Below are 12336 nucleotides of genomic sequence, written 5' to 3' on the forward strand. Positions count from 1 at the left end.
CTTGTGAACAGAGGTCAGTTCAATTTACTTGGAGCTTCACATTGCACCCTTTATTCATGTTAGAGATTTATATATATATATATATATATATATATAAATGAAACAAAATTGGTGCAAATCATTATTACCTTTCAAAACTAGCTAAATAAACCTACAAAACATTGCCGAGTTGCTGCATTGCTGCTTTCAGCTTGTACAGAATATTCTTTCACTGTACCCTGTACTTAATGTTAGACTGCAAAATTTACACTACATCATCCCAGTTAATTTAGCCTTTGTTCTTTCCACTGAGAGACACAGCCCTTCTCCATTAAAAACAAACAAACAACAAAATAAAACCCAAACAAACAAACATACGAAAACCAACCAAACCCCCCTGGACCTTATTTGGTATAGCTATAGGTGGTGTAGTCAGTAATCATCTTGTAGCATTAGAAGGAGGTGACAGGATGCAATGCTCTGTCTTGCAGTAGGCTCTTTTCCTCAAAATTCACCACCTGTCACTGCAGCTTCAGTAGTGGGAGAAACAGTAAGATCATTAGTGTACTAGCTACATGGCAAGCATTGATCAGAGCCATTGTCTAGCAAGTGCAGCAGTTAAAGCACCGACAGCTTCTTCAAAGCAATCTTTTCAGTGGGGTGGACTTTGTTAACATTGGACAGTAATGGAATTATCCAGCATATGTAAATAAAACAAGATCCTGCCATGGACATGTCTGTTGTGAATCTTGTCCCTTGGAAAATCTGTAATTAATTAGAAGTCTACATTATCTAGAACAACTAATAAAATAACCGGGGCTAGTTATCGTGTAGGCGCTGTTACCCTAACAGTAAGAACTGCAAAACTTTCTAATAAACAAAACAATGTAATATGCAAATAGAAAACACTGTCCTTTCCCACACAGCAGTCAAGGGACAAATGATGTAGGAATTCAATAACAAATTCACCATTTTCCTAAATAAGCCCTTGACTTCGTTCATTTCTCTCTGTGATTATCTTTTATTTAAATGCAAGTTTGCAATTCCTGCTTTTCAGATTTCCTAAAGGTCAGAAAAATTTTAAAAAAACCAAACAAACAAACATATCTTCTCTGCTTTTGCACTTTTCACCATCTGTGTCAGCAAGAGAAAGGCTGGCCTTCCTGACCATAGCAGATGAAGAAATAATTTAGACAGGAAAAAATACAAAAGGCAGTACTACAGGCTAGCTGTTGATGAGAGCAAGCAGAGCTGATATCTTTTTTTGCCAGGAGGGAAAGTTCAAAGGACTGTGCAAGAAAGGTTGAAACACTCATAGGAAAACCCATACATAAAGTGCACATTTCTCCTTGCTGCAAGTTGGTGACTGGGCTTATAGAGGGTTGATACTAACGGTGACAACTATCTGGAATGCTAAAACATCATGCTAGATGCCTTTATGGGAACTTGAGCTCACTCTTCCTATTGAGCTGCTTCATGACACACAATGTCCCTAATGATAAAGTGCAAGTAACTTAGAAAAACCCCTGCTGAAACTGCACACCAAATTTACTACCCAAAGTCAGAAGTATAAATATGCAAAGAGCTGGAGGGTCATTTGAAATTCTCCCTCAAGTAATCATTCATCCAATCTCCACAGAAATTTGCCAAGCACATCCCAGTACTTCCTGCATTAAAATTTTGCTGTGGCTGGCACCTACCCAGCTCCAAACCAGAAGACCAGTATGCAGAAAATTATCTCCAGGAAAAGAGACCTTTCTATCTGAAAAACTTACTGAAATTTGTACAACAAAATGGATAGATTTAGATAAAAACAACAACTTTCCAACTATATGTGAAGCTCTACAACTTAAGAGTTAAGAAAAAGTAAAAAAAAAAGTAAAAAAAATTCTGTGCTTCTTTATTGAACTTTTCCTAGCAAACAGAACCAGTAACGTGTATGTTAAATATAGCAGTAGCATCTCTATTTCCTAAATGAGTATGTCAGAAGCTGTAGCATAAAGGCAATCTTGTTTGCCATATTTACATGATCACTTAATGAGAACTTTCCTTATAATATGAAGAACGACCTTTTAAAAGACTTTTCCTACTTAAACCTAGGGCATGAGAGGTCTAGATATATAAGGCAGTTACATATTTGAAACTAAATGAGACCAAAAAATATAGAGATCATTGTGCTTTGCAAGCACTGTTTTTTTCCCCTTCAGGATTGTTAACTCAAGACATCATAAATGTCTCTTCAAATTAAAAAAGCTCTGAAATTATAACCAGTGCCAGAGAAGAATCTGACCCCAAATTGGGCTGCCTGAAACAGAACACGTGGTCACACCAGTGGGGACCACAGGCACTGCTGCTCCTGACTTCACCTCTTTGTTTTCCTATTAAATAAAATAAATTTTAAAAATCATAAAATAATCATAGAATAACATTTACTTGTTAGTGATGGAAAACAACTGAAAAATAAGTTTCAAGCAACATGTTTTCCTTAAGTAATAAGGAAAATCAGTCAATACAGTTCTGTAGGTAGCTAATGAAATCATTTGTCTAGGAGGGACTTTGTGATTATTTAAGTGCATGGCTGGTGTAACTTCCATTGTATTAAACGAAAACAACTCTGCAGATTGTAGGTTTACAGATGAAAGGCAGACTGAAGTTTAGCAGAGAAAGTTTTTCCTTTTTGTTATTATTCTAATAAATATAATTATGACTTGTACTGCAGTAAGACCCTGAACATACTGCCATGGATGCAGAAAAGCTTTCTTCCAAATTTAAAATTAAAGAAAATGTGTTTTGTAAGTTGTGCATCCCTGCAACACACATGAAAAGCCTCTCAAAAAGGAGAGAGGAGAGGGAAGTAAAAAAAAGCCAGACTTAGACAAGGTTTAGCCTAGTCCAAGCCATCCTCCATTTCCTTTCCTTGAGCACATCTGTCTCCAGTGTCAGGTTACTGGAGCACATTCCTTCTGCCTGATGACCATCATTTTCTTCCGGAGCAGTGTCACCCCCCAGGCAGGAAAGGCTGCTGAGAACAAACAGGCAGAGAAACAGATTTTAATTTTTCTTCACAAAATGTATGAAATGCAAAAGAGGAGAAACAGATTTTAGTTTGAGTAGGTTTTAATTTCCAAGCACAGATTAGAATCCTGACAAAGTCCATCGCCATCATTTTCTCCTTATGTCATAATTTCTGAGCTAATTAGTTTTGTCTAGACAAAGTAGTCTTCATGATTACAGTCAGTGAAGAAGGTAAACATTATATCTGGCTTCTGATGTATGCTGGGCTGGAGAAACATCATCCTTTATATTCATGACCAGCACTTAGACCCAATAAAATTATATGATAATCCCAGTGAAATTTGTGATGGGGGAAAAAAAAATACCCAAGAAACCTAAACAACATTACAAAATGTATTCCTTGGAGCTTTTCTTTGCCAACCTTTTCTCCTCAAGAAGTGACTCAAAACCTTTTTGCATTTTCCTTGTTACATAGATCATACGCTGTCTTGCAATGCCATGGAAAGGAACTAGGAAAAGCGTAGAACTTCCTAATGACATTCCCCATTGGACATGATTATGCGCTTCACCAAATTCTTCCAAAGTAAATGTTTTCACCCCTCATCTTGTCTGGTTAGTGAAATTATTTATCTGCATTAGCAGGATGCATGAATTTGAGGAACAATGTAAGAAAATCTAATATTAGATCTTACCTGACACTTCTAAGTGAAAATATGCAAGAATTGCCATTATTACTATCACTCTACTGAGCATTCCGCATGTGTTCTCATTGCACAGTAGAAATCCACAGTGATCAATGTAGTTTTACAGATCTCTCGAAGATATAGTATTCAAGGGGGTATTTGAGACTTATATGTGGAAATACTCTTTTCAATTAATTCCTGTACCTGAGAAGTTTCATTTAACATTTTGTGCTGGTAGTCATTCAAAAGCTTTTCTCAAAGATATTAATCTTTGGAGTTTAGTTATGTGCTAGCCTTCAGGGGAAAGGTAGGATTTGATTTCTGACTAGCAGTCCAGAAGGGAATGCTAATTAATTGTTTAGTCTTTACTAGGAAGTGTCCAATTATCTTTCTCTCCTGTAGCGATCACCCAACTCTGCTTATTCTACTTCTCATTACTATGAATTGTACTTCATCTACCCACTCTCTTTTGTCTACCCATTTGTGCTTCCAATCTCGTAGTCATTTAAATTGTCAGAAGATTTTATGTGTGGCAAAATTTAATATTCCCTCAGTCACTTTCCCCTTATTTCTCCTCATCTTAATCATACAAAAGATACAATGATTTGACTTTTTTTTTTTTCACATAAGTAGACTCTAACGGTCACTCTGTACTGAAAATATCATACAGAACAATTTATATACAGTGAAGTGATACAGTCCTGAATATGACTTGCTGAAATGTGTCAAGAGAAAGACAATGCCATGTCTTTTGGCAGTCCTACATCTTCCTTGTTGCAACTTTTGAAATTATTTCTGTGATGTGCTAACTACTTTTTTCACTTTCTGGAAGTCAACTGATAACTTGACTATTTTGATCCTATCAAGGAGGAAGTAGGGAAAAAACATCTACTGGAAAAATAGCAATGATATAGGCAATCAATGAGAAATCATCATCCCTCTATTGTGTTTCTTTCAGATTAAAAACAAAAAAACAAACAGAAGAGAAGCTGTTGATTCAAAGAACAATTTTTTCTAGCTCGTAAAGCATTGTCTGTAGACTTTCATCTTTCCCATGTACTTTACATTCCCTTTCCTCTTAAGCCTGTTAAAAAATATACCAGCAACCACCAAAAAAGGCAGAAACTTTACACTGTTACATTTTGTCCAGTTGTTTGCCTAATTTCAAGTAATGGTATGCCATATGAAAGTAAGTACCTGAAGGAAAGCTTCTTGCAGAAAAACTATAATTGGAATAATACATTTTAGAAATTTCTTCAGTGGGTAAGCATCAAAATACTATTCTAACTTAGATGAAGATTACAAAAAAACTGTAATGCTTGTTATAGTGACCTGGACTTCATTCGTCAAGTAAACCTTTGTAAGCTTTTTCATGGTATAACTGTGGAATGAACAGCTCCTAAGCCTGGATATTGTACCTTACTCAGCGCTCTGAAAATTTGATGTTTCCACAGAATGCCTGTAAACTTCACCACATAGAGATGTCTAGATAGCCTGAGGGACTCACAATGGTCTATGCATTCTTTCTGTCCCTTCAAGCTATTTACCAAGTCCCTATCACTTTGAAGTCTGTACTACCTTTCACCTTGACAAAACCAGCACACATACTAAGGTTACCCATGAACCTTGTATAGTCGATCAAAAGCCATCATCATTTACAGGGCTATATGAGCAAAGTGGCCAGTACGTTCTCATTCACAGTGAACAAGTGAACAGACCCCTGCAGGTGTCCCAGGACAGTGGACATAGTGTTGGAGCAAGATTTAGGAAACTGAGTATGTAACCTCAATTCTGTCACAAACTTGCTATGTGACTGGGTGTCTTGGTTTTGGGATAAAGTTAGTTTTCTTCCTAATATCCAAGGATTTTTCAGCTTCTCATGCTAAATCCAAACTGCAACATTATACCAGCTACTAGGAAGAAAACTAACTTTATCCCAGCTCCAAAACCAGGCCACATCATTTCTCCACTCTCTGTTCCATCCCCATCACCTTTATATTCGAATTGATACACTCTTCAGGACAATTCTGTCACTGGCAACATGGGACCTTGATTTCAGTTGAGCTACTGGCATCAATATTGAACAGAAGTCTAGGTTAGAGGCCATAGATTGTACAAAGAAAACAGTGACCACCAAACTCCACAGATGAACACTTGGAAGTGTGTGCTGCTTATGACAGACCAATGCTATCAACCGGCAGAGGATTTCCTTTAGTACTGCCTTGTCAAAGTCATCTTCCTCAGCAGTCTTGATGTAATTTTAAAATAACATCTCATAATTATTTCTGCCACATATTCAAACTGCAAGTTTTAATTCACACACACATACTTTACCTAGAAAAATCAAGCACGCCAGTAATGGTGCATAACTCTGAGGAGTACTGTTGAGTTAAACAGGTTTTTAAAGGAAATGGGAAAACCTACAACAGGGAAGAAAATACAGGGGGAATGTAATTGAAAAGCATTTATTACACCCGACAGGCAGTTAAGCAAAGAACAACCTTAGACCACTTTAGATAATGTTTTTCTTTTAATAATGGTAGTATTTAATCTCTACTGAAATGTACACTTTCCTGTATTTTTTCAAACACCAACTTCTTCCAAAAGAGCACAGATTTTCATTTTCCAAATCATGAGGTAGTAATTCATCCCACGAAGAGTTGAAAACATGACAGGGATCGGTCAAAATTTTAGCTGATGACAGTAATTAACTGGATTTCAAACTCACCACTGCTAACACATTTCACAGGGTTTTTAGCTTTCTTCTTTTCAGGCTTGCATACTTGCATGCTTTCCACACCGGCTATTTTCAAGGTGGTTTGTTAACGCGAGCTCTCATCATCAGCTAGCAAGAATATAATGCAAAGTACAGGTGGGCTGTGCAAATGTATCGTCCCAACCAAAACTACTTTCCCCCGAACGGCACTCTGTAACAGTGCCGTTTTTACCCGACAAGGAAAAACAAAAACAAACACAAAAACCCGCAAGCAAACAACCCAAAACCCTCGCAAATCAATTCCAGAATATTCCCATCCTTTAAAAATACTTGACAGTACAAAACACACCCATTAGCCTTAACTGCTACCACTTTTACTTTGAATAGCCACAACTTCGCAGCTAGTTTAGAGAAGAGAAAAAGCATTCGAGTTGTGAGGGGTACCAGGCTTGGGGGGACTTTCCAGCCTTCTCTTTCAGGAGGGACAAAGCAAGGGAGAGAGCAGGATTGGTAGACGGGGGGAACTTCCTGCCACTGCCAGTACTTTCTGCATGTGGGACCAATATGGGCAATGCAGTTTAAACAGTTGCAAATGGGGGAGGGAACATCGGGGCTTCTTTTACATACTTTTTTTTTTTTTTTCCTGCCTGGGTTGAATTTAAAGTGAAGTCTCTGCATTGTTCAAGAGGCTCCTTGTCCCTAACGCATTGACCAAAGCTACTGTTTACTCGGACTCTTATTCCTTCGTTGTTTGCTTATGGAAAATAAGGGGGAGTGACTTTAAAAAAAAAAAAAAAAGGGGAGAGGAAAGGGAGAAAGGAAGAGAGGGAGGCACTGACCGCAGTGCAAACCAAGACCCTTGCCCCTGCCTGATCATTAACCTTGCGGGAAAACGCCGCTGGCACTGGCTCCGGCTCCGGCTCCCCAGCTTGTCACTGGCATATGAACTGGGCTGGGGGCTGCCTGCCTCTTACAGCCACGCGGCCCGGCATTCTACACGTTCCGTCGTCTACATACATATACACACATCCCCGGAGCGCGCTTCTACGCTGACTGCAGACATGAGACTCCAACAGCTCCTTTGTATCGTGTTTTTCCTCCTGGCGACCCTCCTCCCTGCCGGCGGACAGCGGCCAGGTAAGCGATGTCTCAGCCCGACTGCGTGTGGCCCGGGGTGTGGCGTCGTGCCTGGCCCGTGGGCACCTCCGGCATGTTTCCCTATCCGCACCCAACACGCGGTTTCTGCCGTCTGGGACTAGTTCGTAGCTGGCTGGCTTCCTCTGCCACGATTTTTAGGAAGCGTGTTTCTGCTTCATCTCCGCTTTCAGCGGCAGTACGACGTTATGCGTCGAGCATCTCGGGAGTGGGGCAACTTTGGAGAGAGTAGGGCGGAATAAACCGGGGCTCAAGGTAGGCAGCCGCTACAAACCTGCTGCCTAGAAGCACCGCCGACACGGGAGGTGCCGCGAGGACACCGGTAGTTGCTGGGGAGCGGCGGGGCTGTCCCGTTCCGGGAAGAGCAGAACCCCGGCAGCGACCACCGGAGCACATCACCTGCGACTTCTCCTCACGCCCTGTCTCCCTCTCTCCGCAGCCAACCTGGCTCTGCGAAGGAAGCTCCACCGGCACGGCTGCTCCCACCGGCGCTGCATGCCGCTACACTCCAGAGTGCCCTTTCCCTGAGGTAATCCGCGTGTGTAGGGGGTTGGGGAAAGCAAGGAGGGCACAGCCGCCTCCCGGCAGGCGCTGTGCAGACCGCCGTGGTACGCGCCCTCCGCTATTAAGCACGTTTCCAAATTGACACCTGCGTTTCCGAGCAGTTTAAGAGGCGCTTGACGAAGGAAGCTAAACTTAAGGTGTGACTTCACCTAGTCTCTGGTGGTTTTGCTGTGGAAATAGGGCTTTGGGTAGGTGCACAGTGGGAAGCTTCCCGGTGTGGTAGAGCTCACACGGGGCGCTGCTGCCCTGTTGTCCACTCCCAAACCACCACTCCCCGAGCAAATGCCTTCACTGAGATACAGGGGGAAACACTGCCCTACAAATACTTAAGGCTGTTAGGGGTCAAACAGCGTGAAGTGAACGTAAAGGCTGCACAGGGCGATAGCTGCAGAGCACGCTCTGGTACTTCAAGCTCTGACACTTCTTCCTGTTGGAAGCAGGGCAAAGTCACCTCGGTCTGCCAGTCAGTCACATAAAGGTAGCAGCACTTACCCACTTCAAAGGGGACTGTAATTCTTAATCATTGTCAGCAAAAGACTTTGAGCTCCTTGGATGAAAGGCTATACAAGTGCAAAACATTAATGCTTTATAGCTGATGAGGGCATATACATTCAAATTCTAAGTGACTGCAGAAGCACGCAGGTAGCATATGCAAATAGTGTAGGCATCAAAAGGAAACCGAGGCACTCTTGCAATTTAAGAATGAATAAAACATGCACTCGGTAAATTTGCATATTCTAAACTCATGATATTAAAATAATGTTGTAGCCCCAGGCATGACAGCATCATAAATAAATGATAGGAGAAGCTACACTCTGTGGACCCAAGATGTTTTGATTTACTAAGCAGTCAACAGCAAAAAGGAGACCAAAGTCAAACTTTTAACAAACCTACACCAAGAATCTTGTCCATGCATAAACTGCTTTGGTGAAAAGAGCCTACACCACTCCCAAAACACACATGCAAAAAAGTACTATTCTGCTCTGTAGTGCTGGCCTACAAACAGAATGTGCATATGGGATAGTGAAATGGCAGGTTTGTGAGGTTAAAAACAAAACAAAAAAAACAAAAGTGTATCTTAAGTTTAATTTCACACAGGCTGCATATTGAGTGGCAGAATTGAGCTGCAAGTAGAAAGAGGATGCCAGAAAGATGCTTTGCTACTGAATGCCATGTCTCCTTACTGAGTCAATTTCAACAAGAGACAGATTAAATGAAATTCCCCCATCACTTTAAGCATCAATCTAAAAAGATAAGCAATCGGATCAATTCACTCAGCATGCAGAGACTGAATGACTGGGACAGTGGAATTCGGGCCCAGAGACTTCTTGAATCATTCTGAATGGCTTGCTTCACTTTCCAAGGAAAGTAAATTTAACCCCCTTTCTTCCAGTTCAGCATCCATAATCTGGAGATTATCTGTGCAGAAAGTATCTGCATTTTCTCTACTGTGCTCTGAAATGCACCTTGCTTGAGACTGTAGTAGCTGCACAATATATGTGCATTTAGACTGGAATTATTTTCCTAACAGAGGATCAAGATAAAAGATACTTTCAGTGCTATCTCCTTTTCTGTGGGGAGCCTATTTCCTGTACAAAAGACAATGACAAAGCAAAATGGTGTACTTCTTCATAATACATTTTTTAGGCATCTATCTAAAGATAATTCTTTAAAGATAAAGAAATCCATAAAGGGTAACTGGGGAGTAAAGGGTGTCAGGCACCTGAACAAGCTCTCTTAACTCCAGTCACCATTGTGAGTGCTCTGCTCCTTTATCTTAAGTAGGATTTACCATCTACATTTACATTCCCTTCCAGTTTTAGTCCTAATTCAGCAAATATTTACATGCCTGAGTAACTTGACTCACATGAGTAATCTTACTGATCTCAATGGAGTTGTACATATGGATAAAGCTATTTGCAGATGCAAACAGGATGGATCCATGAGCCTTTCAACAGGTGGCTGGAAACTAGGATGAGCATAGCGGCCTCTCTTTTGGCAACAACACTTGAAATGATGAGGATTGAACTTGATCAGTTACTTAGCTAAAATGTGGGACCAAAAGAAAATGGAAAAGAAAAATCATATTTGAAGACTTCTTGCCTCTGGATTTTTTATTGTAATTTTTTTCTTAATTTTTTTTAGGTAAAATTACCAAATTAAGAAACATTACCCCAAATTTCAACCACGTATTTAATAAGTAATGTTTTTTGTATGAAACATTAGACTACTAAATCTCTTATTAATGACTGTTTCTCCCCTTTTGTCCCCTAGCAATTTCATAATGGGCTCTTCAGTGTTTTAAAGGAGCAATAATTAAGCTGATAGTTTGTCAGAAGTCCAGATCGACAACAACTGACCTGATAGAGCCACTGCAGTCTTGTCTTCAGTAGTCCTGTCTACCGCATTCTGCAAGACCTGGAACAGATGCCACTGGCTCCCACCCTAGGGAGAGAGAGGGAAGAAATGGAGGGTGGTGATAGGAAGATGTACATGAAACTTATCTGGCTGAAACATTCTGTATAAATTCTTTGGCTCTCATAATAACTAGTGAAAGTTAAAGACCACATCAAACATTGGGTACCTGAGATGGATTTCCAGTGGCATTAAGAAGAATCTGTCCAAGGGGACTCTTAACGGCCTGTCAAGACTAAAAGACACTGTACACACTGTTGACTGCTCAATTCAGGCTGTGCATAGGGCAGTATTTCGGGTGAAATAATATCAGACTCCAGAACGGTCAAAGTCCATTTTTAGCTTATACCTTTATATATGAATAATATATACATGTATGTTTTAACTGCTAACATGACACCCTTATGGAATTAACTTAATGATAACATAGAATGTATTACTGTAATAGTACCAAAGTCAGCACCACACCAGTGGTCCTACTAGCTTTATGTATAGAAAGCATAGTAAGAGTTTACAATACGAGAAAGCAAAGAGTATTATTCCTCACGCTACAGATGGAGAATTGAAGCACACAGATAAGAGATTAGCTAAGGGTCACAAAAAACTGATAACTCAGATCTCTGAAGTCAGGCCTTAAGGTCAAGCCCATCCTCCTGTCTAATGAGCTGTTACTGCAAAGCCTATCATTTGTTTTCCTAAACTGGGCTGCCAAACCAGACAGTTAAAACATACTTGAAAATTCAGAACTATTTGCTTAATAGTAGTTTTCCTAAAATACCCACTACAACATTATAAATAGAGCATGAAAATAGACCATTGAAAAGAAACCTTTGTTTTGTCAGCCTCAGTGTTGCATAGTACTCTATTCCTGTAACTTAAATAAATGGGGTATCTGGAACACTGGCAGTACAATGAAAGGGAACTTCAAACAGAAAACAGGCTGCTGTTCTCAGCACTGGAGATCAAGAATACATTAAGCTTTTACTCTAATTTTTATTTTTAAAAACGTGTGTTCTACATCTTCTTTTATCAGCAGAAATTACAAACCTACTTATGAAGGAAAATATGGTAGTCCTTTCATTAGCACAACTAAAACATCTGAAGAGAAGTCATACCCTTGCTTGAGACTGATTTTTAAGTCACTGCACTAGGGCTAAAATGTCAGCCTTTTTTTGTACATTGTATAAAGATGAGCAAAGATCAGCCGTGTCATGATTTAAATCCAGTATTAGAATTTTACTTATTAGAAATTATGTTTCAGGACAAAAGAACAGCAATGAAGAAAACTGGAGAGCTGAAACTTTCTAACGAGTGTCTGTATGTAACCCCTCATTTCCAAAAACCTGTAATCTTAATGGGATTCATACTGGGAGAGCTTAACAGGAGTTTCAAATTTCTTTGTCTAAAAACCCAAACCAAACCAAACCCAACATCACACTGTATTGAGCTTTAGAAAATCATCATAAAAAGGTGAACAAATCCGTCTATGCCAAAAACCAGCTCTGCAGGTGAACTTTAGCAGTGGATTGTTTGTGTTTTTTAAAGGCATTTTTCCAAAATTTGAGGTATACTACCACTAATTTTATTTTAAATTATTTATTTAACTTCGCTTTCACATGCATCCATGGCTATCTCTGTTTAGAAGTACAGGTAAAGAGTATGAGAAAGCAAGAAAGATGAAGAATAATTAACAGTCCAGTATATGGATTTATTGTGGCACTGGATATTTTCTATAACCCTAATTATTCAATTCAATAAAACTGTAAGAAAGTCATAATGTATCTATGAGAGAGCTATATATGCATGTTC

At 39.7% G+C, this 12336-nt stretch overlaps 1 protein-coding gene across 1 annotated transcript; it reads left to right on the plus strand.

Moving 5' to 3' along the window:
- Positions 1-7326: 7326 nt before the first annotated feature.
- Positions 7327-10835, plus strand: APELA (apelin receptor early endogenous ligand). The gene is made up of 3 exons (XM_054168548.1): positions 7327-7530; positions 7988-8077; positions 10387-10835. Exons 1-2 carry the CDS (start codon positions 7455-7457, stop codon positions 8074-8076), a joined length of 165 nt encoding a protein of 54 aa, XP_054024523.1. The 5' UTR covers positions 7327-7454; the 3' UTR covers position 8077; positions 10387-10835.
- Positions 10836-12336: the final 1501 nt, after the last annotated feature.

This window comes from Dryobates pubescens, chromosome 1 (assembly GCF_014839835.1).
Source record: "Dryobates pubescens isolate bDryPub1 chromosome 1, bDryPub1.pri, whole genome shotgun sequence".
In the NCBI taxonomy this organism is placed as follows: domain Eukaryota; kingdom Metazoa; phylum Chordata; class Aves; order Piciformes; family Picidae; genus Dryobates; species Dryobates pubescens.

Coding starts and splice junctions, on each gene's coding strand:
- APELA (XM_054168548.1), top strand. CDS start 7,455: ATGAGACTCCAACAGCTCCTTTGTATCGTGTTTTTCCTCCTGGCGACC. Junction 7,531..7,987: donor TGCCGGCGGACAGCGGCCAG/GTAAGCGATGTC, acceptor CTCTCTCCGCAG/CCAACCTGGCTCTGCGAAGG.